The following is a 27,953-nucleotide window of genomic DNA, read 5'->3' as shown; positions in this document are numbered from 1 at the left end:
AATCAAATCTAAAGACTCCCTCACCTTATGGCCATACAGCAACTCAAAGTGTAAAAAAACTGTGGATTCCTGGGGTACCTCTGTGTATACAAACAGTACTTGGGGCAAATATTTGTCCCACTCTCTCTTAAACTGGTCTGCAAATGCCCATAACATGGTCTTTAGTGTAGAGATTAACCTCTCCACAAGACCATTAGTGTGGGGGTGGTTTGTTGGTGCTTCACCCCACAGTGCTCCCACAGACAAGCCAGCAGGTCTAACATGAAATTGGCACCTCTGTCATTCAGTATTTCTCTTGGAAAACCTACCCTGCTGAAAATCTCCAACAAAGCTTTTGCCACCTTTTCTGCCTCAATGGAGGACAGACCCACTGCTTCAGGGCATCTTGTAGCATAATCTACTACCACTAGGATATACCTTTTACCTGTGGAACTTGGAGTACTCAGAGGCCCCAGAATATCCATAGCCTCTGAAATGGCTCCTCAGTCACAGGCAAAGGCATCAGAGAAGCATTGACCTTGTCTTTTGCCTTGCCTACTTTTTGGCACTGCACACAGGTCTTGCAGTACTCTGTTACTTCCCTTGCAATCCCAGGCCAATAAAAATTCTGCATAATACATCTCCTGATATGCTTTATGCCCATATGTCTTGCAAAAGGAAAGTCTTGGGCTATAGTTAGAAATGCCAGTGGTAGGCTCTAGGCACTACCAAGTGCTGTATTACCTTGCCCTCTAGCCCTCCCTCAAGGGCCCAGTGTATACAGGAACCCTTTGTTCCAGTATACAGATTCTCCTTTTTCTTGAGGATCAGGTGCCTTCCTGGCTCAAGCGTCTTAGTGTAGGGTCCGAGAGCTGAGCCAATCTCAACTCTATCTTTGTGGCTCTTCCCAGCTCCTCTTCCATAGGAATTCTGGTATCCTTTGACAGCTGTGCCTCACTGTCAGCCTGGGTACTACCACTCACCTTTGCCCTTTGCAGTCACTCTGTCCAAGGGGGCATCAGTACCTACCAGCAGCTGTGTCTCACCTTCAGGCTCACTTTTACAGAGTAGCTCCCTCCCTGAAATAGCTACTTCACTGGCCCTGGCTTCAGGTGTGGGGTCTGTCTGGGTCTCCCCCAGGCTACCAGACCCACATGCCTGTCTCCAAGCCTGACTGCGTGTAACTGCATGCACACAAGGTGCTGCATTGTCAAAATCCTTCACTATCAAGACATCTTTAGGGATATCATGTTCAAATGTTAGCTAGACCTTAGAGTGGAAATGTTAGCTGTGAACTGATGACTGTACCTCCTACTTATGCATTGTTTGTGCTTATGTAACCACTGGAGCTTTCCTCTCTCATCTGCACTAAGTTCTTGTTGTCTTTAGCAGTTCAGATTCCATTGTTCACTTCTGACTGAGACTCTCTTGATTTGCACTAGTATGAGCTAATTCTGTCATTTTGGTTTGCGCTAACATGATCTGTTGCTGCGGCTGTTAATGTTAAACATGAATATATTAACTGTCTATAGTAATTGCTGAATAATTGATGGACTGGGATCTCATTGGGCCTATACATGCATCTTCAGTTAGTTTTTGATTTCATCTCTGTTTTTACTTAGTTTTCTTCAGTGGTGCATGACTGTGTACAGCTGCCTAAAGCATTTAAAAACAATGGTAATCCATATAAATGTATGCAGACACATTGTACTAAGTAACATGGCCAAAAAAGGACTCAAAGGTTAATTCAGGCTTATCTGTAGTCCGGTTGATCTGACCATGATGCCATTGAGCTCTGTAGATCTTCCTTGGATGGAAAGGGCTGGCTGCTTAAGTAGCTTTCCCCTTGAAGGAGTCCCCCTATTATCAGTCTTCCTGTCCCCACTTTGTGTAGAACTCTGTCCTAAGAAGTTTTTTGTTGCCTGACATACAGGTAGTCTAATTTCTCAGTCTGCTCTTATATTACCTCATGGGGATCTGGACGCTGATATTTGCAACTATTTTTGTCTTCTACCAGGGGGATCTTTCAGGATAATGAGCCTGCTTAGAGCACTAACTTTCTTTCCTGCTGCTTTGCTTCTTCTGGCTGGTCTGCTTTCTGTTGATTGCTTTTGGTAAACTGCACTGGTTACACTCTCTTCAATTAACTTTTCTGTTGTATTTTTAGCATGTACACTTCAAGTCTCTTAGACTGAAAGATTGGAGATCTCTGATACCAGATAGCCATTGGTTTCTGGGGTGTCTTTAAGGGAAATTAAAAGGCCTACGTTATAACATTGTACATTTGTTTGAAAATGATTTTCCATTAGTGTAAATTATAAAGCAGGTCAAGATTACTGTTTTGTAATACTGATTCTTTAGTACTGTACTACAATTTACATGATTTTATGGCCTTTTCCTTAGTTTGTTATATCTACCTGTGAATTTAACTTCAGCTTCTTAAATAACTTTGAAACTGTTAATGAAAGGGGTCGTTCATTTGAGATATGAAATGCATTCTGTGGTCCTTACTTAAAACTGCTGTTTTGAACCTGTTAATTTACAAAATCTCAGATATCTTTCTTGGAGAGCACTCCTTAGCTGCATTTAGCTCAATCAGAAGTAAATGTTCTCTCTCTTTTTTAATTTCTCCAAGAATTTTGGGTTTCTAATACCATGATGTAAATGGACCCCATTCCTAAGTCAAAGTACAATTAAAGTTCATGAAATTAGTATTGTTTCAATCTTTGATGTCAGCCAAAAGTGCTCTTCACAGTACCCACAATGTGCCCAGTAATGACTCCTCCTACAATTCGTATGGGGTTACATGTATTAGTAATGTATCTAAATACAATTGTAGATTCTTTTTTATAAGACCCGTTGTTCCTACTACTATTGGAACTGTCTGGGTATCCTTCTTCCACTTTGCTGTCGTTTCTGCCTGCAGATCCTGATATTTTATGACTTTGTGTCTCTCTGTACGCAACACACCGTAGTCAATGGGTGTGGCAGTTTCAATGCTACTTTTGTCTTCTCATGGACCACTATATGTGCTTTTCTAGCATCTATCGTTTGAACTATTGGTGATCCCATGTGATGTAAACTTCATTTTCTATGATGCTTTGTGGCTCATGTTTCCAGTGTTTTTCAGCCACTTAAATACTATAATGTTTGCACAATCCCCAGTGCAACAGTCTTTCCACATTATTATGCCTTTCAGTGTATAGTTCTTTTGCCATTAGCATGTCACAACCATCAATGCGGTATGCAACTGTTTCCAATTTGGTTTTACAAAACCTACATTTGTCTGTTTCTCCCACATGCTCAATGGACTTTGTAAGTCAGCTCATATGTAGCCCACTGTCTTAGGCTGCCAATATTAATCTTTCATCTCTTGGTTTGAATTTGCCTCTCCTTGACCATCCCTGAGTTCATTCCTGATCAACATGAGGTTCTTCCAGACATTTCTATACTTTCAACTATATTTATGCATTTTCCACATTTCTTGCCTTCTCATCTGGTCTTTCACTTTATATTCTTTATTTTGTTTTTTGGCACATTCAGTTGCTGCCTGATTTTTATCTACTTCTGGTTTGATTTCCATTCCTGCTTGATGCCGATATGCTTCTGCTAGATTAAGCAGACAAGTCATCTTAGAATTATTCTTCTCATGTTTCAAAACTTTCACTACGTAAGGGTCTTGTGAGTTCAGCAGATGTGTGGAATCCCATGATTGCAGATCTATATGTGTAATCAGTTTCAAGGAGGCCCATCCCGTCTTCAGAACGGGGAATATATAATATTGGTATGCACTGATTTTTTTTTTTATAAATCATTTGGCGAGCATGAAGCATCTTTCTTGTTTTCCTGTCTAATCTATCCAACATGTTTTGGGGACAGTCAGTCACTCCAAAACTGTAAGTTAGGACAGGAAGAGCAAATCGGTTTATAGCTTGGATTTTGTTCCTAGATGTTAACGCTGTTTTCAGGATTAATTTAAGTCTTCTAAAATATTCCTTACTAAGTTTTGTTCATATTTTATTGTTGATCCTTCATCAATCCCCAAATATTTATACCCTCCGTCTTGCTCAAGTTCTTTTATATCCCATTCTTGTCCCAAACTGATGTTTTCCTGGTGATGCAGTTTTCCTGCTTTAAAGGTTGCTTTTGCACATTTATCAAGACCAAATGACTTTGTCATCTGAAAAAGTTTAGACAACTTGCATTTGTACTTTCATTTCCTCATCTGATGAGCTGTACAGTTTTAAATCACTGACAAAGAGAAGATGAGAAGTCTTTACACTTGTTTTCTAGGAGCCAGATTATAGCCATGGCCTAAGCTTAATGGGTTAAGGGCAAGGCAGAATAGTAGCGGTGACAGTCACTCTGGAATATCCCCCTTTGATTTTTCTATCCCTGGGATAATAATTTGTCCTTTATCATGGCTTAGTTGCAGAGTGGTCTGCCACTGTTTCATGGTCACTGTAATGTAGTCGATCAGTGTAGGGTTGTACATTTTTAAGCACTCTTTTATCTGTGAATGTGGGATGATATCAAGTCCATGCCATAGTTAGATTCTTCCCCTTTTTACAGTTCTCCACTATTACCTTATTTAACAACAAATGATCCTTTGTTCCATATGATTTTCTTTTATTGGCCTTTTGTTCTACTTCCATAATTGAGTTTTCTTCTAAATGCCTATAAACTCTGTCGGCATCAGTTCCCATGTATAGTTTACACATCATCAGAAGGCAAGTTATTGGCCTATAATTTTTAGGGTAGCTTGCAGGTTCACTCTTAAGTAAGATCATCATTTTTTCTGTTAGCCAGGTTGTTGTCTGTTTGGGGTGTGCATATAAATAGTTCTTACTCATGGCTCAATCTTCATGCAAAGATGTTAATACTTTTAACCAAAAGTTAGGTACTGCATCTGGGCCAGGGGTTTTCCATTTAGAAGCTTTTCTTAACTTTATTTCAATCTCTCTGACTGTTACTATCCCATTTCATATCCTGCACCTTTAAACTTATTATTCTTTCTTGTACTACTTCTGTCCACTTAGCATCTTTATGTTCCACAGGATCTTAAATACTTCTCCAAAATGTATGCATCTATTCTTTTTTGGTGGTCTTTTAATTCATTTTACATTGTCTCCCGATTCTCTAAAACTTTTTTGGGTCATCAATAAATTGCTTATTTTGTACTTTTTCTTTATATTTATCTGAGTTCTTTTAAGTTTTTCCGCCTGTGCTGAGGTTTTTAGTTTATTTGCAATAGTGCATGATAGATCCTGGTCTATTCTAATACTACACATTTTATCATGTCTTATCTTCTCCTTATATTCTCCATAAGGGCATGATGATTTAGGAATGAGGGAAGGTAGAAATTTGTTGGTAAAACTAGTTTTGAATTTTCTTTGAAACAAAATATTCAGTTGCTTATCTGCCTTTCCCAAATGAGAGAAACTGGGCAAAATAGGTAGATACTGTGGATGTGCGCAGACATCTTGGGCACCTTGTAGAAAGGATTAAATTACTAAGATAATTTGATCAACATTGTGTCATTCAGGAAAGGAAAAAAAATATCGTTTGAGATAGACATTTCCTAGAGGTTTAATGTCATTACCTGTTCATTATGACACATAGAGCAAAACACTGACAAGGGGAGGTTAGTGCTTATTCCACCAGCTAAGCAGCTTCCATTACAACTCTCTGAAAAAATGTACCTGCCTAAAACATTTGTGAGGCTGCTGCATGCACATCTGCTCAAGCATTTTCAAAACATTGCAGGCAGGATTTCCAGTACAGAGGTAGTGCAGAATTTGCCACTTTTACCCTATAAGGGCATGCTGTAGACCATCCACTCATTATTTGACAAAGGCACTGTACTCTTCCATTTTATATAGTAAATTTCTGCAACAGTAAAACTCATAAGGATAGCATAGTTGTACAGATGTTCAGAAATTTTGTTGCATGACAAGATTGTACTCTTGATCCAACATGTTTGGGTCTTGTGATCTTTGTGCATCATTACTTCTGTAACAGGTTTATACAACTTTTGCCATTTATTGGTGACCTTTTTAACCCACAGTTCTCTTCAACCTCCTTGGTCAATTTTATTGAGGGGAAATTAGTATTTTGCTCATTTTTGTTACTAGTATTTATATTCACATAAAGGGTTGACTTAAGCTTACAAGACTCCTTTAGTCTTTCTGAATAACAGTTTATGCTTACTCTGTTTGCCATTTCCTGGGTACCCCACAAGCACAAAGCAGAGCAAGATTAAGTAGACATTGTTTAGTGTTAATGGAAGATTCTGTAAATAAACTTGTCACTGAAGTCTTAGGAGCTAAATGGAAAACTCCCCAAGTCCTGTGGTAGACAGAATAACCTCATTGCTTACTTGATCATGCACAAGTGTATGACCTGATGTACATGAATAATTTACTGGTATAATTAGAGGTGGGGTAGAGGGTAATATCTGGATGTTCCAAAAGCAGACTGTACATATAAAGTTAGCTGATATTTTATACAGACACAGAATTAAAATGCTCATTTGAGAACATTTTTGTTTAGATAATATGCTTTCATTCTACCCATGTTTGTGTGTCTGGTTTAGATGTCATTCCTACTACTCCCTATGAAGACTTGGGTAGTAATACACTTTGGATATTAACACTAGCTCAAAATAACATTATTCATTCATTCAGTCTCCTATACCAAATGTATCCCTTCCAGGGTCACAGGGCAGCTGGAGCCTATACTGGAAGTCAGTAGGTGAAAAGCAGAGAATTTAATCCTGGCTATGACTCCTCTGTCTTGGGACACTCTCTCACACTCTCTCACACTCTCTCACACTCTCTCACACTCTCTCACACTCTCTCACACACTCTCACACACTCTCTCACACTCTCACACACTCTCTCACACTCTCTCACACTCTCTCACTCTCTCACTCTCTCTCACTCTCTCTCACTCTCGGCAATTTTGTGATTTTCAAGTTCACAGACTGCAGTGTCTTTGATATGTAGAAGGAAACTGGAGCACCTGGTAGTGCAGGTTTTGCCTGAAGGATATTCAAACTCCATACGGAAGTCATCTTGAACACAAACTGGACAGGAGAACCTAACATGGTGAACTGTAAAGCTCCTGTGTTAGCAATTCCATAAGTGGGATGACTGTAGAATAACGTAATAAAAATTTCAGACAGTGGTGTCGCATTTTATTGATACTGGTATGATTTTAAATGAGGAGAAAGTTTGTCTTGGCACAATGAGTCATAGATGCTCTTTTCATTTCCTGAATTTAATTATGTGAAATTAACAAAGAATGTGGGGGAATGAGGTTTGCTGCTTCCTGCTTTCCAGTTCCATCTTAGCTAGTGTTGATTATTGCAGCTGTAAACAATATTATGCTCCTGATCAAACTTAGAATTTCAGAAGTGAAATTATTGTTAAAGTGAATCAACCCCACTCCCCCACTTTAGACATTTCACACTTTGAAGCCTTGCATCCTAAGAGAAAAATGAGTATTGATTCCATTAAATCCATTTTTGGAATGGCATATTCACTTACAGTTCACAAAGTGATTCTGAACTTTTTTAAAGTTTTGATTTATGGTATGTTTCATTTGTACAAAGCTTTCTGTCGCTTTCCTAGAGAAGGCAAAAAATGACAAAAATCCCTGAAAAGATACTTGGAGAAGCAAGTCACAAAATTCTTGACAAAGCACAAATAAATTGCACCACCATGGAAACAGCAGGTGCTGTTTAGAGTAGTTATATAGTAAGTGAGATATATTGCTTTGTTAAATATGAATGTATTTGCATCTTGGCAAATAATAGATCTTTAGATAAGTAGACTTTACTAATTATAGTGAGTTGTTTTTATAGTTCTAATGTTTTGTTTTAAAGCAAAATATTGACTAATTTCAATTGTACTCAAAATATATCGTACATTAAAGTCTTTATTGGCTGTTCAAACTGTTAATTGCTTCTGAGCTGAGAAATTTGAAAATGCATAAACAGGGTAGGATGATGGTGGTGTAGCACCTTGGCATTTCTTTTAAAATACATTTTGTTACTTCATTTTTTGTATCTGTGTGTTTGATTCAAGCTAATGTCAGACTTATGTTTTGAATACAAGTAAGTGCTGATTCAAGCTAATGTCAGGCTTATGTTTTGAATACAAGTAAGTGCTGCTTATTTTCTTACTGTCTTTGCATAGCTTTGGCTCTGTCAGCTGTTAGCTCTTTGTGCTGCATTTCTCTGACATTGTTCCAGGACTGACTTCTTTTTGTTTTTTTTCATATCCTACTTGCTGCTGCAGTTTGCTTTGGCCTTGATTGACTTGACTCGTCTTCCTCTTTTAGGTTTGCTGCTGCTGTGGCAGCTAGTGACTTCAGAGTTGCTGGAAGCAACTGAATGAGTGGGGCTAATTGGAATGGGGTGGGGCTATATTATGGCAGGTCAGTGATCATTACCAGTGATCAAACACAGATGGTGCAGTTTTGTCCGCAGACTGCCAATGTGTCCATTCTTTGTAGCCACTTTGGCTAAGTCCGACTGCACTCAGCATAGCCAGCATTCGGTGAAACTGAACCCTAGACAAAGGACTCCATGGGACCCCCTGTTGCACACTGATTTCTGTGCAACCCCGTCCCTGTTTTCTCCTCATTCTGCCCCACACCATCTGTATTGATTACTTTTTCTAGATTTTCACGCTTTTAGCTTTTTTTCCCCCTCCTTTTAACATACCCTAGCTAGCCAGTATGATTGATTTTAACGTTTTGCACCAATGACTGACTGAGCAAATAACTGGGAGTAAGGAAAGTAGTTCAGTCTTGACTTATTTTTCCTTGAAACAAATATGTCCAAAACTTCTGCCAGGACAACATAGACATCCACTTATGTGCAATGCTGATGTTTGACTGTGATGGAAAGTGAAATAAATTATGCTAACGTGATACTTTTAGATACACTGAGACCCTCCCCTTCAAGTCAATTTCATCAGACATCCAACGTACTTGTCAATTACAGCTACTCTGTACACACTTCATATGTCTGGTTCTGTTAAGAATAACCACAGTGATGTATACAGATGGCTTCACACAAATGCTTAGTAGTTCTTTAGAACCAGAATAATGACTACTTGAGCAAATGATAGCAGGGTCAATCACTTTTATTTACTAATAGTACCTGTAGCCAGCAATTAATGCCAGATTTGTTGACTTTGCACACCTTGTATGTCAGACTGTGCTAAAATGAACAGTAATGTATTTTGTTTTTTTACAAAAAAGGTAGCTGCAATAAAGGATTCCAGTCTGGTTCGCACATGTACACTTTAGACTTGCAAATTGAGAATGACATTTTCGTACAAGTGAATAACAGCAGGGTTAGATACTGACATCCTCCAAAGGCATCCTGTTCGGCAATTATAACTAGTTTGTCTGTGTGCATCTCCGGTGTCTGATTTTAATAAAAGTGGTCATAGTAGTATATTTCAACTTTGTTTCAAACAGTAGCCCCAATGAATTACTCCAACTTTATGCACATAAATGCAAATTAGTCCTGTAATGACAGAATGACTGTTGAACTTGGGAAAATTATAACAGTCATACAGTTTGATTCACATTCAGCCCTGTTATATAACAATTAAAACTAAATATCTCAACTGTGTACACCCCAGCTGTCCAGTTATAATAAAAAATTGATCGCAGTAATATATTTTAATCTCCACTGTACAGACACACAACTGGAGCAAAGTATGTGACTGTGTACACCTTGGATGTCTGGGATTAAATGAATGCTTAAATGATGGCTACAGGTATTTGGATTGCTGCTGTCAGAACCATACAGTGTTCAACCCATTGCAACCCCCCATATTTACTTATATACATGCATACTTCCACACAGATATGAACACCAGTTAAAGCAAATTGTGTGACTGTATCGTTCAGCTGTATGAGATCAAATAACTAAATAAATCCATAAATAATTGCCCTCCTGTGTTTCACCTTGATGCTGTCAAAACTACACAATGCAGCCTTTTGCCCCCTTCTTTGTGTACACACATAAAATTGCAGCCACTTGTATGACAATGACTGGACACTTCAGTTGTCTGTGATTAAATGAATACTAAATAAGAGGCATACAGGAATGTTTGGCTCAGCTCACTGCTGTCAGAGTACATTGTGCAAACCACTGCATCTCCCATAGCTCTCAACCTTTTGGATTTAAAATGAGGGACAAAACTAAAAATGGGTGACAAAGGACCAAATTCAGTGACAAATATTGCCTTTATGTATTTAGAAAGCTGCTAGAATAACAGGCATTGGACTAGCATGCAATTTCTGAATGCTGGTAAGTCTGAAACTCTTATTTCTGTCATTGTTTGATTGCAGTTTTCACTGATTTTGCAGAAAACCACATCATTTATTAGGACCAGACCAAAATATGAAGCCTCTGTGTCACAGCTATATTCTGCGAAACAGGAAATAGTCTTGTAGACCTTAAGCAAGATTACTATCATAATGAATGAATGTGCAGCTACGGGTGGTAAACCTGTGATTGGGCAGGAAGTTTTATCTAGACCAAATGCTTTGTTTTCTGAATGTTGGTGACCCTTAAGTGAAACTGAAGGGAAGGTCAGTAATGCAGCATATAGATTCTGTGTTACGAGTTCCATCCATGGCTTAATGTCTAGGGATACATCCTGGGACTATTCTGTACAGATTGAATAAGTGACATAAGACTGTCTTTTTTACATCTTACCTCTTAATCCCACCATTTCAGGACATGGGTATCTAACAGACATTATGTGGACAGTTTAATAAATAACTCTTTGACTAAGGTTTAGTCATACATTAAGGTCACAACATTTTTACCCAAGTTAAACTGGTTTCATTCCTCTTTGAAGGCATTGCACATTGTCCGTTTCACACACACACACACACACACACACACACACACACACACACGCATGTAAATAAAAATGCACGTGTATGTGTGTGTGTGTGTGTGTACTTATATATATATATATATATATATATATAGGTCTACTTTGAAACATCTAAAACCCATAGCATCTAATTTCATAACATTGAGACCAGAACATCTAAAACCCATAACATCAAACTTCATAACATCTAACACTACAAATCACAAGAAAGTAACATCCCCTCCACATATAACGACACCAAACTACCAAACACACGCCCTCCCACACCCCCCGTAAATTAAATATACCAACTCCAAGATCGCACTGCAGTGGGAAAAAGTTAATTTCCTAACCCCACTGTATCAAGCCCCCCTGCAGAAACGTAGTAAAAAGTGTGTTTGGTGTTATTATATATGTAGGGAATTTTATTTTCATGTGATCTGTAATGTTAGATGTTATGAAATTCAATGTTATGGGTTTTAGATGTTCTGGTCTCAATGTTATGAAATTAGATGTTATGGGTTTTAGATGTTTTGAAGGGGACCCATATGTGTGGGTGTATATTATAATGTCGATAGGGCAGAAAAGTGAACACCCTTATGTCAACACATCTTAAGCAAAAGCACTAAATCTCAAATGGCCAGAACAGTGATTTTTTTTTTACCCAGGGAAAAAAATCTCTGGGCCATTGTCAGGAATTTGCCATTTCCTCCACTATAGTGTGATCTCACAGTTGGTATATTTAAGTAAGGGGGTTGGGGGGGCAAAGCCTCCACTTTATTTTGTCTGTCGGTTTGTATTTGTTTTTTTTTATTGGCCCAATGATTTTTTTTCCCTCTGGCCATTCAAGGTTTTGTGGTTTTGCTTAAGATGTGTCGATGTAAGGGCATTCGCTCTTCTGCCCTGTCGACATTATAATATAGACCCATAGATTTATATATATATATATATATATATATATATATATATATATATATATATATATATATATATATATATATATAAATAAAAACACACACACACACACACACACACACACTTAAAAATACTTGGCTTCCTATGTACTGGTTGGCAGTAGCACACACAGTGATGTATATAAAGCTTACTCCTATCTCTGTACCTCTGCAGCCAGCCATTAATTTATTTTCATTTCCAGTCTTAGGCTGCCTCAGTCACCTGATGTAGCCAGAGCCAATAGGAATGGCTCCTTGCTGCTTCATACAGCAGCCTAGTGAGGTGCTTTTACAGCATCATTTCTGTCATTCTGAAAATGACATGAAGACCTGTATTAAGGCATTATTGCCTTATTCTCTTTTTGGAGAAGATCTAATGTTAGGCTGTTTTGAAAACAACCCAGTATGCCAAGTTTTTTTTTTCTTCTTCTTTAATTGAACAAGGAATTCTTCAGGACTCCGTGTATGGGTGCAGTAGCATATGTAGAGTTACGTACCCTAGAAATACCAAACAGAAGGTTGCAATAAAATGCAGTTTTTGTTTTTCCCCTTTTGGAAGGGAGGTGGGCACTGTATGTCCAGTAACATGAGCTGCCTTGGTTTGTTGGCATTAAGTTAGCAGTTGTCCTGTTTGGACCTCTTTTGTGACACTTAAAAGCTGATTTTTGCAGATCTCATGTGGCTGTTTTTTCCATTTCAGGAGCTTGTGTTTCATTTATTTGCATTCATTGTTATGCGTAGCCAGTCAGGATTTGATTTTATACTGAATATTGTAAGCTATTGTTTGATCTGCAGTGAATATGACTATGGCTAAATTTGTCCCAGTGCTGCTTTGTCTTTCTACTAGAATTTTTTTCCTCTCACCACAGAACACTTTTTGATGTTGATATTTTCTGACAATTTTGGACTGTTTCTTTTGTCTATTGCTGATGTATTTTACATAATTTTCAAACACCATAGTGTGCATCTGTTTCTGTTTTGAGGAATTGTTCATTTCTATTTGTATTTCTTTAGAATTTTGGATTTTGGCAAAAATTTCTTGTAAAACATTCTCAACTTCTGCAGCTATTCATTGATAGCTTTAATTATTGTTTTAACATTTCCTGATTTTTAGTATGCGATGTGCATATCAAGCATTGTGTTTGCAGCAGTCTTTTCACTTTTTTAGGGCATGTCATGATTATGTGCTTTATATCCTCTGCCATAAGGGAGGTGATGATCTGGTTGTTTTCACAGGTGGTTACTAGGCTTTTGGCCCAAGAGACATTTTAAGCCTACTCGAGCTTACCCCAGATTTACCAAAATATTACTGATGTGTTAATACCAATAGAAATTTTTACAGTTACCATAAAGACTTGAAGACATCAAGTGTTCACAAGCCGCCCCTTTCCATTAGAGGCATAGAAGACAAACCAGTTGTATTTGCTTATGTTTAGGGATGAGCTTTTTCACATGGATGGGAACCCTTTTCCAGAGAATGAGTAATCTTTGAAATGCACTTGTCCCTCCAACATGTCTGGTTTATTTTGCAGACATGATTTAGGTCTGCAGAATGGGTATTCTGATGCTATTTGTTTTTATGTATGTGCAACAAATCCATTCGTGTTGGATCAGAAGATGCCTTGTCAGCTAAGTATAGGTCACCACCTAGCAGTCTGCAGAAGAAGAGTACAGGGATAGGGCTTTGAGATGGTCCATGTAGGACTCAACTCCCATGTTTTTTTTTTTTTTTGCAGTGTGGAACCTCTCTGTTCTCTTAAGCTGTTTGTTGAAGTGCCTTATCAGGTATATGCTGAATGGTACATCTGCTCTTGAAGTAAATTTTTTGAGTACATTTATAAACACGTTAACAGCTTAGTTATGATCAGTGTCACAGTCATAATTCTTTAGCTTTCCTGATGTACAAGTTAAAAATAAGTTTTCAGAGCACAAAGTGTCTAACAGCTTTAAAAGTAGTTACATACTTTGTGTGCCAAAATAACGTCATCCAGAGGAAAAGTACATCTCTTATCAATGAAGAGCTTTAAAAACTGTCTAACCACTTTATTCTGCAGTGGTTTTGTGTTTTTTCTGTGTCAGTGCAAAGTGTTAGTTTTCAAACCTGTCTGTAAGCTTCCAGTGCATTTCTGTGGTGCTGTGTGGAAGTGTGAGTTTCACTGATAAGTTCATATATCAAGCTTGGTACAGCTGGATTCTTGCATATGAATCTAGTTATAGAAAGGCTATATTTTCTCAACTTTTGGGGCATATTCAGCATTCTTCATGTATCGTTATTGGTTTTATTATATTGTGTTAGTAGCATTTGTGTTTTACTAGCTTATGACACACTTCTGTTTGAATTATTTATCTATCTTTATACATAAATATATATATTTAGCTGCTTATTCTGCCAAATGTTGCACTTTGCTTCCTTTTATTAAATGAAAATATATTGTTTGCACTAAACATTGAGTTGAGAAAATTGAGCATGCTGGTACCACGTGAGAGCTATAGCCCTGTATGAAAATTAAAGGTGGAAAACTTTACTGAGATGAAGATTTGAGAGGAGAGAGGAATACAATGGATTAAATAGGAGGAGTTACTGAGGGAGCTTGAAGTTTGCACTTGTCTTTCAGTAAAACGTAAATAAAAACTGTGTTAAGCAGAGTTAAATTTACGTGGAAAAAAAGTATTGGGAAAACTAAAATGGGTGGCAGTTTTTTTATCAAGATTTCTTATTTTCACCCCAACTCTGTGGTATTCAGTTAAGTGATTGTAAAATAGGAAGCTTGATATTTAAAACAGAAGTGAAATAGGAAGTAGAGAGCATGAACTCAATAGCAACAACTGCAGTTTGTACTTAGATTTTGAACTGAGCAGATGGACTTTGCATCCTGGGATATGTACAAGTTAATTATTAGCATGTGAGCTCATCATTTCTGAAATGTATTGTCTTGTGATTTTTTTTTCCCCTATAAACTTTTAAGAAATTAGAGGAAGAAAGAATCCAGTAAACCTTTAACTTAGTAATGTTTTTTCTCTGTGCTTTACATCTCTTTCACATTTTTTGACATTTTCTTTTATATTTCCTTGTTCAGCTGTTTTAGTATAAGTTTAATATTAAATGTGAATTGCCTTTTTTTATTTCTAGTACAGGATGTTCAATTTTCAAAGCTTGTGGCTGATGATTTGTTTAAGACTGTGTATTGAGCTAGCGTATTGTTTCCTGTTGACTTTTTCCCTTCAAAGTGCGACTGCTCATGCTGTTTCTTCCTGGCAAGTTTATTAAGGCTGGCTTATTTTAAGAGAAGAGTAATTGACTTCTTGATGTGCTGAATGTGTCTGGCTGGTGGCAGCATTACCCATTAGCTCCTCATATGAAACACTGCATGCAGGGGTGAATGTGCATACATGCTGGGGGCTGTACATGCAGGGTTGTGTATGCCTATGGGTGGGTGCATGTGGGGTGTGTGCATGCACTGTGTGTTATATATAGATCGATATGCATTCAATATTATCCTTCAGTAAGATACTGAAAGGCAGTGGGCTGATAGCTTCTTCTTCTTCCAGCTTTTCCCAGTTAGGGGTCGCCACAGCAGATCACCTGTCCACTCATGATTGGCAGTAGAGTTTTACAGTGTCGAGTTGCCAGCCCGGTGCCCAACCTTCCACTGAAGGTACACACATGCACATACTCATGCCTAGGGCCAGTTTAGAGTGTCCAATCCACCTACAGCATGTCTTTGGGATGTGGGAGGAAACCGGAGCACCTGGAGGAAACCCACCCGACCACAGGGAGGACATGCAGACTCCACACACTAGGCACCCCAGCTGAGGTTCGAACCGGAGAACCTCTTGCTGTGAGGCAGCAATGCTAATCGCTGAACCACTGTGGCTGCCCAGCAGTGGGCTGATAGCAAGGTGGGTAAAGTCCTGGAAATCCAGTGAATGACTGCTCTACAGTTAAGTGCAAGTTTGCTTTAGTTTTGGTAGATGTTGGTTATAACCCAAGACAGTAGTATGCATTTGCTCTCCACTTATAAGATGAATCACCCCATGCAGATCTTGAGACCACAGACCCGGAATATTTTCTATAAATTGGGGGTAATGTGTGGATTTATCCACCTCATCTTCACAGTTCTGATTAACACATCAAGGCTGTTAAAATGCGTAACACTTGGACAATTTTTTTTTTCAAACTTTTAGTGCCATTCTGACTTACTGAAGAGTAATGCCACTGTAAGAATGATCAGTGTTTTACACCTTTCTTTCATTTATTAATCATAAAGTGACAGCATTTCCTTGCTGTTGCATTTTCAACTTGACTTTTCCTTTTTTATATCAAAGTACTTGAATTGTATGCCTGTACCTTCTTTCTCACTGAAGTAGTCATCCATTTTAGTAGCATGCCTAAAGCAGTCTTGCCAATTTTCATTGTGCATCACACCTCTAAAAAGATTGACTGGGATATTATACTGCTGAGAAAGTGACAGTGCTTGCAGATGAGGAGAATGAAGTTAAAAAAACATAAATCATATCAATTTGTTTTCAGCTGTTTCAGTTGGGCATTTTTGTAATTGATATTCACATTAACATGGCAGAGATTACAACTTATTTATGTTTAAAATGCATATTTAGTTTTATAAACTGGAAAAGTCCACTGCAAAGAAAAAAATGACATGGATACTTTGAGCACATTACTTATGTAGTCTTCACAATTTGTATTTATATTCCCTGATGTAATATTTAGTAGCTGGGGGGGTCAAAAGGTAGGTAGTAATTAAAACAGGCTGTTTCTGACTTCTTTGAGGCAGTAGGTTGAAAGTAAATACTTTATCAGTATTTTTTTTGCTTGTTTCACAGATTCCGTCATTTCCTGGGGTCCTTATCTTTATAGCACTGTGAGTATCCGGAAACACTAGTATTTAAAATGTATTCTTATTGCAAGACACACATTCATCTTCTGTGAGAATTAATTTCACTACTTGCAGGTTCTAGTCTGTGATGGGAATGTGTATGGCGTTTGGATGTTCTGGGCTCTGTTTTGGGATTCAGCTGTTGCTGACTACTAAATCTCCAGAACAAACTCTTTTCATGTAAGTTTACTTCAGTTATGTTGGCCACTGTTGGTCACTAGCTCATGCATGGTGGTAAAATAATTACATTCTTTGGAAGGCATATGTTCATATGATGCATAGTAGCACATAAGATATTAAAAGTGTATTGGAAAACCAAGTATACTGTACTTTAAATATTGGAGCGTTAATTTTCTGTGCTTATCCTTTAGTAAGGTATCATAGAAACATAATTGCATGGAGCCTGTATTTGTTTTTAATCCTTTGACTCTGTTAGTCCCACTAGACTAGTGACATATTTTCAGGAGGCCATAGGTGGCATTTGTACTACAAGAAGAAATTTGGCCTGAGCATTAGACAACTTCCCCTACTCTTTGTTGTGAGGTAGATGCATTTTCGTGGCTGCACTTCTTTCTTCTGTTCTTGGAGAGGAGTGGCCAATAGAAGCAGTGTGCATAATGCGAAAAAAGAATAATGTGCAGTGCAGATGGTGAGTTTGAATCGGGAGATGGCATTCTGTCAGTCAGGCAAAATCAAGGAGAGAATGGAGTGGATTTTACAGGTAGTCAACATTTGACTTTAAAGCTGGTGGAATTGATGTAATGGAGATAGCATCCGGAGGGCTTCTTGATGAAGATTTAGTTTCTATCAATAAAGGTAATCTAGGAGAAGGTCAGAATTTTTTCGGTCAGATGTGAAGGAGAAGGCGGTGTTTGTTGGAGCAGAATGGAAAACAAAATAATTGGCGGATAAGTGGGCAGAATGATGTCTTGGAACAGGAGCTGAGGAAATCGTATGCAGGAGCAGTGGGAAAGTCAAAACGTACTGTATATAGTAAGAGTAAGAAAAATAATGTCATGGTTATTGATATTTTAGTTGGGGCAATTTAGTACTGCCATTATGGTTTGCAGCAAAGGACATTAGATTGCTGATTCATTTGTGAAAAGAAAGTTTTTGTGATTTTGACATTTGAGACTGAAGAATTAAAGGACAATGTTTTCTTCCGTTGTGAAACAAAGGAGGACTGTCTTCCATAGAATGAATGATTTTTTTTCTGGGCCAGGAAACCAGTTAAAGAAGCAGATGCTTCTGCAATTTCAGACTGGTTTGAAGTTGAATTGTGTTTTAAAAAAAAAAAAAAAAAAAAGTTCTTAGATCAGTGTGTCGTTCAGTATATGATATTTTAAAAATTAAAGATGAAAGGGGCATTTGGAATGGGAGGATCGGATGTTGGACGTTATCTTGAAATAAGAAAGATGTTACAATGCATTTGCCAAGTGTTAATGCTGCTGGCAATAGGCAAGCAGTTAGATACATGGGTGAAGAAAAAATACTTTTTTCTGTAGTTATTTTAATTACCTTATAAAGGAATGTGTAAAAAAGGCAAGATTTACTTGATTTGTTGAAGCTATATGTTAGTAAATATGAAAATAATTGTGGGTTAAAGTGTAAAGATAAAGAAGGGGTGGATTTTAGGAAATTAAAGTTTTTAATGTGAGAGATGTGGAAAGTAAGTTTTGAGTAGTGACTAAACATGCAAAAGAGGTGAATTGTGTACTGAGATATCAGAATCATTGAGAGGCATAAAATGTGGGAAGATGTTTTTTTTCTGGTCATAGATTTATGTGGGTTGAATATTATAAAAGTAAGGATGCAACAGCTGTAAGACGTGAACATGGAGGTGTATTGATAAAGAAGTGTTAGGCTGATGACTCATGGTCACTTCATAACTTAATGAGAGAGATTTGTGTTATGGTCTGAATGGTGGATGGTATTTAAAGAGAAATATAAAAAAAAAAATTTGAAGTAGAGAAAAAATATAGTTTTATATATAATAGGATGAGATAAATTCAGAAAGACTTTCATGAATGAAAATTTATTTTAAAATAAAGATAAGTTTGGGTTGTTATACAAGCAGAGGTATTGCTTGAAAAGCAAAAATAGGAAGTGCCTCCTTTCTTGGCTACATTATTGAAAAGTAATGTTGGTATAAAAATTGGGAGAGAAGTGTGTGATCAAAAAGATAGTGTTCAGTAGGGAACAGTATGTTATACATAACAAAGGAATAGGAGTGAAAAATTGAGGTTGGATGTTAAAAATGCTTTCCGATGAAACTCCGGATAGTTTAATGAGAAGTGTATCTTCAATGTGTTAAACTTGGTATTGGATAAAGTTAATGCGGAATTAGTATCTAGTTTAGATAGTATGGGTTATGATGTATGTACTAAATTAAAGGAAGGACAAAGTGTTCGTAAATGTGCATATGTGGTTACAGGAGGGAGTGATAAATTCTGAGATTTGTAAGGAGGTTATTAAATTTGTATGGAAAAAATGTGAAAAAATGTTAATAAATGGAGACCTATAACATTAAAAAATATGGATTAGAAGTTTTTTTTTTATAAAAATAATGCAGGTTAGGTTTAGTGAGCCGATGCATGAAGTTCTGGAGAAAGATGGATGGGAAGAATGATGGTTGTTTGTTTGGGGGAAGTAGGGTTACAGATTAGCAAGGATGAGTTGTGGTTGAGGTCAAGGAGAAATAGAAGTTAAGTTTGTGAATAAAGTAAGCCTGCTAGGGATATGATTTGGGGGGTCATTTAGAATCAACGGGATGGTATTGACCGTAAAGCAATAGGTAGGTTATAGAAATGTTTCATGATGTTTTATAAGAAAAAAGTGGATTTGTTCAGCTTTAAGTAAGACTGGTATCTCTCTAAGGTGTAGATGATTCCTAGTATAAAAGAAAATAATGCATGCATGCAGTTTTGTTTTGAGATGCAATAGGTTAAATCATATGAAAAGGAGGATTCTGTATATAGAAAGTAAAAAGGGGAGTTAAGGTTTAATCAGTTTGATTTGGTATGCAGCTTCAATGTGTTTATATAAAATGTCAGATAAAAAAGACTGGAAAAATAAAGGTTTTTGTGGCTTTGATATGTGATGTTAAATATGGAGAATAGTGGAAAAAGAAATGGAGATTTAAAAGGAAAAGGATTCCTGAAAGTGAAGAGGTTATGGAATATTGGAATAAAATAAGAATGTTTGGTTTGGAAGTTAAAAACGTAATAACTAGGAAGGTTTGGTATAATTATGATAGTGTTGTGGTATAAATCCTTGGGAATTGCTAAGTGGGAATGCTAGTAAAGCTGTGAAAGAAAGAAAATAGGTTTTGCAAGATGAGTCAAGATTTTTTTGTGGAGATTGAGAATAAATAAGCTACCTGTTAAGGGTAATATGTTATATAAAATGTCACAAAGAGTTAGGTTTAAAGGTTTAGAAACTATAGAACATGTTTTATGGTGTGAAAGGGTAAAGAAAATATGGAAAAAGTTTTTTTTTTTTTTTAGATGTTTTCTTTGGAAGATATCAGAGTTGAAAGATTTAAATATGGATATGATTTTTGTATAGGCATTATGGGGATAAAGATAAAATGATTAAGATGGAGAAGTATTTTTTTACAGTTTAAAATATTTGGTATTCAAGGTTAAAAGAAGTTTTATTTAATAAAAAATGGTTTGGTTGAAATATTAAGATGAGGCTGTAGTTATGGCAATGAGTGAAGAAAAATAATGATTAGATTGATTAATTTTTATGAAAATGTATTTCAATTTGTATTTAAGTGATGTTGCATAATTTATTTTGTAAATCTGTAGATAATGTAAATATTGTGAATTTTGTTGACTCAAGTAGGTAAGCCCTCATTTTAACATCTCATCTGAAGGACAACACACACTCAGGAGTGCAGCACTCCACTTGTGCTTCACTGCAGTGTCAGTAATCCAACTACCTGGTGTGGTAATGGAACCCCCACAGCCTTTTGCACCAAAGGCGGTTATGCTACCTGTTTCTTCACTGACTTCACCATTATAATAAATCAGAACATGACAACAATATTTTTTATATTTTGTAGTTCAACTAAAGAATCTACAGATTGGCTGTCATTAGCATGGTAGCTCTTTACATTCAAGTGTCTACAGTAATGTTTTTAATGTTTCTGCAGTTAATTTATGTTTCTGTTGAGCAGTACATCACTAACCCTTGCTTTGGGCTAAACATGTAACATTTCAATTAATGGATGAAAGAGGGAGGGTATTTGTGAACAATCATCAGTAGAATCTGCTGAGAACCATCACTGGTGAACTGGTGCAGTCAGTTATAAGTGGTAGAGATTTATGTGATAAAAGCATAATTGTATTAACCATCCAGGAATCTGTTCTTCACAGCCTGCTTCCCACAGCACTGAAAAGTTCCATTTGTGCTCATCCTGTGTAAAGTGATTCATGAACACAGCTTCCTGTGCAGCTTATTTGAAGGTACCTAAGACTGTATAAGTAACAGCTGTATATGCATGTACAGTCCCAGCTACAAGTTCTGATTAATGTTGCAGATACATTTGAGTGATTGGTAGGCAGTTTGCTGTCTGACAGTGATATGAAAGTTGCCAGAAATCTTTTGAAGTGCTGCATAGGAAAGCTATAGTACTAGTGCCAGTGCTGCAATGAGAACTATATTTTGCTCCTATTCTGCATCACTGGTAGACGTCCTGACACATGCACAATAAAAGCTTCTTTCTTCTTGCATTTGCCAGAAAAACTCTTACTTTGGATCGCGCAAAGCCCTGCATAAAGCACAGGAGTGCACACACGCTCGCACACCATAATGTGTTCTGAACCCCATTCCAGTTCGTTATCTGGAGTAGTTTCAAAGCATTTAATTGCATTTAATATTAAAGTTTTCATTTTCCAGAGGGGTGTACTTTTATAATGTTTTGTCATTTGGTATGAGACGAAAAATGCTCTGTAAAAACTAGGGGTGCAATTTAAAGGAGGAGTTGAAGAGCTCAAGGACAGAGTGAAGAATTATTTTTTGATGGATGTCTGCAAACAGCTTTCCAGAGATGGTGATACAGAAAGAGTTAAGTGTAGCAGACTGTAGAACATAAGTCACTTCATGTTGTAAAGGCTTGGCTCTCATCTTTGATGGTGGCAACCTAGATTCAGCTAGCATCCCAGGTGTGGAGAGGTGAGCACAAAGATGAGAGGTAAGTCTTTTGGGAAAAATCCACTGCTACCTCTGCATGATGTGCACTTAGTTAAACTAAGCAGAAATGTAGGCCTTAAGTGGGCAAGAAATCATTTGCTTGCAGATGTTCTTTGTGTTTCACTGTTGCAGTCATCACACTTGGGTTATCTGCCTGCAGGTAGCCCTCAGTCGGCCCAAATACCAGAGACTTAGTATTTCTGCATCAGTTGCTGTCGCTCCAGGATTGATGTCAGTTTGTCAGGGGTATAAAAACAGGCAGCCGACACCAGTAAGTTAGTCTTTCTTGCCGAGGAGCCTGAAGCAGAAGTAGTTCACACAAGTGCCGGTCAGCCGCTACCTGAGTTTTCTTTTCTGAAGTGAATCATCCTGAAGTCTTCTAAAGCTAAGTACCCAGTTGGCGATCCTTTTTTCTTGCTCTAACCAATGTCAGGAAAAAGTTAATTGTCTCGCCTGTGGAAAGCAAATACCACACCGAGATTCCCATTCATACTGCGTCACCTGTTTAGGCCCAGACCATGACGTACCTCGCTCTTGGTTTTGTGCTTTGTTCAATGCCCAAACTATTCGTCGCCCTTATTGGAGCTAAATACTTTCGCTGTCGATTTCCGTATTCTGAAATGGCTTTGGTAAGCCATCTGACTACTGATCTTCTGAAAGAAAATGTAAGGATAAAGACAGAGACAGACCACACAGGTACAAAACTGCCAACGACATTTCCGTTAAGCTAGTCGCCAGTTCACCGGTACTCAGTGAGACGCTTTTGCAGCCCCTAATGCCCGCTTTGATGGATTCGCAGGCTGCTACCTAGACCCGTTCGGAGTTCGGTATGCCGCGAGACTCTTCTCTGACTATGGAACCAGCGAATGTCTCTACCTTGGATGGGTCCAGAGCCGCTGTGCAGGCACCGGCTTCCAAGGAAGTTCTTCACACTACCGATACTCGACACAAACCAATGACTTCTTTTGCATCTTCAGTTCTGTCTAAAACTACTGAGTTTCTAAGGCCTAGAGTACAAGCTATGCCTAAAAAAACGACCCAAACTCAAGCACCTGCTTTCTTGCCACAACATCAAATGCTTAAAATGGCAGAAGACCTGATTATGCTGATTAGAGGAAGCCAGCCTTCCCCCGCTAAGAGAAAGAGACCTGTCCCCAGCAGATTTAACAGACCGAGTCAGATGACTCTGAGGCTTCTGAATATGAAGACATGCCTTTATCTGTTTGAGGATTCAGATGCAGAGGAATCCATTCCCTCTGCTTCACCTCCAGAGGATTTTTCTTTTGGCGAAACCCTACCTACTTTGAGAGCATTTCCACTGAGAATGCCAAGACTATCCTCAGTCCAAGAAGAGACTCAGAGAATGTTTAGATTTGCCACAACATAGACCTTTAGCAATACCTCCAGTTCTGGATGTTTTGGATGATGTCTTTATGAAATCTAGTCTAACTCTTGATACTTTACCCCCTACTCCTAGGAAGCCAGATAGGTACTACAGAGTTCCTCACTCTCACAAATTTATTTTAAAAAATCCTACTGCTAACCCAGAGGTCATCTCCCAGGGGCCTAAAGGTATAAAAGCAACTACTGCTAAGAATCCCACCCCTCGGACACATGCTGAAGTACCAGCAACTTATTATGGAACTTGTTGAGCAGAAATTAGCTACCTTTACAGACTGTGCGGAAAGTATAGAATTACAAGAGCTTATGCATTCTGCAAGCCAAGTCAGCAAGCATACTTTGCAATGTGGCTTTGACGCCCTAGAAGCATCTTGCAGGGCAACAGTCACTGGTTCTGTACTGAGAAGGCATGCTTGGCTTAAGGAGCAGACCTTGCCAGACCATGTCAAATCAAAATTGCTAGACGCTCCTTTGAACAAGGACAATCTGTTTGGCACCAAAACAGAAGAGGTTCTAAAAAAAGATGGAAGAAAAAGCTAAATCTATGCAGGCAGTCAAAGATTTCTTGCAAGTGCAGCCTCCTAGATTCAGTAGGCATTGCCCCTTGAAGCACTGGTCCTTTCCAGCCCCCTCAAAGCCATCTCAAACTAGACCCAGGGGAAACAGACCCCCCCAGACTACAGTCTCAGGGTATGCAGAGATTTAAGCAATGGAATGCCTCCACTTCAAAAACAGGGAGTGCTACGCCACCCCCTTATGGAAAGAATTCACAATGACTTCTCAACTCCTCTCCTCACCTCTGCCCAACTGCTCATGCCCCTAGGAAGAAAGCTTGCACATCATGCAAAAAACTGGACCTCCATCACCAAAGATCGATGGGTCCTCAACATTGTATCCCAGGGGTACAAATTTTACTTCATCACTGCCAACCCCAAAAGGGTTCCCAGACCTTCCTCCAAACCAGTGGGCAGAGACACAAAACCAAGTTCAATCCCTTCTCTCCATACGGGCAATTCAACCTGTTACTGCAAAACAGATAGGTCAAGGGTTCTACTCCAGACTTTTCCTGGTACCCAGAAAAGAGAGCACTTAGCACCCAATCCTGGTGGTATCAAAATTCAAAATGCTCACACTTCAGCAGCTTCTTCCTATGCTGTCCAAAGATGCCTGGTTAGCCACCCCAGACCTAAAAGAAGCCTATCTGTACATCCCTGTCAGGGAATCATGCAGGAAATACCTATGTTTCAGGGCAGGATCTATGCATTATCAGTTCTCTGCACTTCCCTTTGGCTTATCCACAGCTCCCAGAGTATTCACAAAATGCCTGGCTCCAGCCATTGCCTATTGCGGACAGAGAGAAATTCAAATTTACCCGTACTTGGACAACTGCCTGATTCAGGCAGACAGTCAGGAAAAGCTGTTGCAGCACCTGACATTTGTAAAGAGCCTTCTAACCTCCCTGGGGTACGCTATCAACGAAAATAAATCAAAACTAGTCCCCAGTCAAAAGATTGTATTCCTGGGAGCAAGCTGGGACACAGCATCCCAGATGGCATTCCTTACTCCAGAAAAACAAGCCTATCTGACCACTTCACTCAAATGGCCACCAGAACCCAGCTATCCGCAAGGAAAATCCTGCAGGTCCTAGGGTTCATGGTCTCTTGCATTGTACTAATTCCATATGCCATACTGCATATGAGGAAACTCCAGTGGTACTTAAAGTCTTTGATGACAACATTCTCAGGACTTGGAAACTGTAATACTTATCATGCAACATAAGCAACAATAAAACAGCATATGTCATAACCAAACAAAACAAAATAAACACCACAGGTTAACTTTCAAACTTCAAAATTTATTGTAAAATACTTCTCAGAAAGCCTCGGCCCAGCAATACAAATTAGAAAAAAAAAATAAACATTTACATTTATCAATCACATCTTCAATTTTAATTATAAAAACATTAAATTTTAATAATTTAAAATCATATAAAACTATGTTTAAACTATTTAAATATCATATTCATACTACTTCCATTGCATTATTCGATTTAAATTTAGTCCACTATTGTATTAACATTTTTTAGATACCGTATTCCTTAACATATAATTGCACATTTTTTGAAAATGCTTAATTAAAATGGTATAAATTCATTATAAAATACCAACTTTCATGTATTTAAAAACAATTTGTTATTAAATTGTTCTGCAATGCAATTATTCATCTTTCTATTTCTTTCTCTCTAAAAGAGATTTTCTTTATTTCTAATATTATAATTTTTACAACATTGTTAAAATATTTTTTACAGCGAAATAGAAAAGTATAAGTATTTAGCTATATTGGAAAATTTTTTTATTTTATTTTTTTTTTTTTCCATATTTTTTATTTATTATTTTATATAATTACAATTGTGAAAATGAATGCTTCATTAGTTAACATAAAATTAGTATTGGTTAAATTCTGTGTTTTTTCCCTATGTACTATGAACCCCATGTATATATATATTTCTGCCTCTCTTGTATGATGTCATCCCAAATTGTGTTCTCAATGAGATAATTTCCTTCTTAACAAAATCCCAGTATTCTTGTATCATTAATCACAGGAGAAAATTTTGTTTGTATATTTAGTTACAAAAATAATTTATCTGTATTTTATTCATTTTATTATATTATATAACTATATACTATATTTTTATTTTTTATTATGAAATAGAAATATCATTAAATGTTCATTCAATCAATCATTATAGCCTCTGTCAATAAACATGTTAGCTGCTTTTTTCAGAGCTACACTAGCAGCAGAGAGGCATCACTACTTCTTTTTTGATTCTAATATTCCCATATGGAATATAGCTTAATGTGTGAGTTAGGAGCAAACTGAACTACAACCACACATTTTTTCATATCATCTATCTCCATGTATACTAGTAGTTATTTTTTTTTTTACCATTAATTTAAGTAAGTGTAGTAGAAAATTAATTAATTTTATCTCCTGTACAAGTATCATCAAATTTACTACCAATATCATTATTTCAATTCATAAATATAGTAGTAGTAAATAATTATATCCCATATCATATAAAAAAATTATGCGTCTATAAATATAATATAACCAATGACATTTTTTTGAAAAAAAGAATATCATACCTTGTCTAAGGACAGAGTTTCTTTGGTGGGCAGCAGCACGCAACCACAACAGCGGACTTCCCTTTACTCAACTCCACACCGCCCAGACCCTAACAACAGATGCATCAGACTATGCCTAGGGGGCACATGTGGACATTCAGGGCCACTGGAGCCCAAGTCAAATTTATCTGCACATCAACCAAAAAGAGATGCTAGCTGTTCAGCACGCTCTAACAGCTTTCAAATCCCTACTCTCACCAGGACCCCTGCTAATAAAAACAGTCAACACCACAGTTATGTGGCACATCAACAGACAGGGGGGAACCCACTCTTACCCACTCTGCAGGCTAGCCATGGTCCTGTGTAACATGGCCCTGGACATGCATGTTCATCTGCAAGCTCAATTCCTGCCAGGCAAACAAAATTCACTGGCAGATTACTTAAGCAGAAACCTCCTAGACCCACACGAGTGGCAGTTAGAACCCAGCACCTTCAGCCTTCTAATCCAGAAATGGGGGACACCAGAGGTGGACTTCTTTGCCTCCCCCTGCAATCACCAGCTCAGCAAATTCTGTACCAGGGACACCTCACAGCAGGGCCTGGAAAGTGGATGCCCTATCCTTCCAGTGGGAAAACCTCTCAATCTGTGCACCCCCCCCTCTGGCCCTTCTCTCAAGAATATTACTCAAGATAAGACAGGACAGATCAAGGACAATCCTGATTGCCCTGGACTGGCCACGCCAGCACTGGTACCCACTACTGCGCAACCTGTTACCGGTGCCACCCTGTCACCTACTCCAGATCCCAACCCTCCTCACTCAGCAGGGGGGGGGGCATATCTTGCATCCGCAACTGCAAACCCTGAATCTTGCATCCTGGCTTATTCCTTGAATTCACCCCCCAGTGACCAGCCAAAGCAAGCAGGTGCTGGACATCATTCTTGAAGCTAGAAGACCCAGTACAAGGAAATCCTATGCTGATAAGTGGAAAAGGTATTGCTCCTGGATTCAGTCTAAAGGAAGAGGACACAGCACTACCCTCCTTACCTGTAATCCTGGATTACCTAGCAGACCTACTCCACAGAGGCCTATTCTACTCCTCCGTTAAGATCCATGCCTCTGCCATCTCGGCTCATTACAACACTGAGCCACCTCTTTTCTCTCACACTCTCATCAAACAGTTCCTTAGAGGGGCAAACAACTTAAGGCCAACAAGGAGAGCACCTACCCCTGCTTGGGACCTTAACTTTGTATTGGAAAAGTTCATGCTCCCTCCCTTTGAGCCTGCAGCATTAGCAGAGTTAAAATTCCTTTCTTGGAAAACAGCATTGCTTTTGGCCATCACTTCAGCTAGAAGAGTGTCTGAGCTGCAAGCACTTATGGCTGTGGAAACCTTCATTATTTTTCATGTGGACAGGGTCTCCCTCAGGACTAATCCTTCCTTTATGCCTAAAGTGGTGTCCAGTGTGGCTCTCAACCAATCTATCCA

General features: G+C 38.1%; 1 protein-coding gene across 1 annotated transcript in view; it reads left to right on the top strand.

Moving 5' to 3' along the window:
- SCPEP1 (serine carboxypeptidase 1) overlaps positions 1-27,953 on the top strand; it is a 488,555-nt gene that overhangs the window by 315,654 nt on the left and 144,948 nt on the right. Inside the window, exon 7 of the mRNA XM_044069708.1 lies at positions 16,688-16,725. Within this exon, the coding sequence (XP_043925643.1) occupies positions 16,688-16,725 (38 nt within the window). The remainder of the gene's footprint in view (positions 1-16,687; positions 16,726-27,953) is intronic.

The sequence above is a fragment of the Protopterus annectens genome, chromosome 4.part0, assembly GCF_019279795.1.
Source record: "Protopterus annectens isolate FY-2018-M chromosome 4.part0, PAN1.0, whole genome shotgun sequence".
NCBI classification, from domain to species: Eukaryota; Metazoa; Chordata; order Ceratodontiformes; family Protopteridae; genus Protopterus; species Protopterus annectens.
The sequence above is the reverse complement of the archived record's forward strand: the minus strand, read 5'-3'. Positions and strand labels throughout refer to the sequence as shown.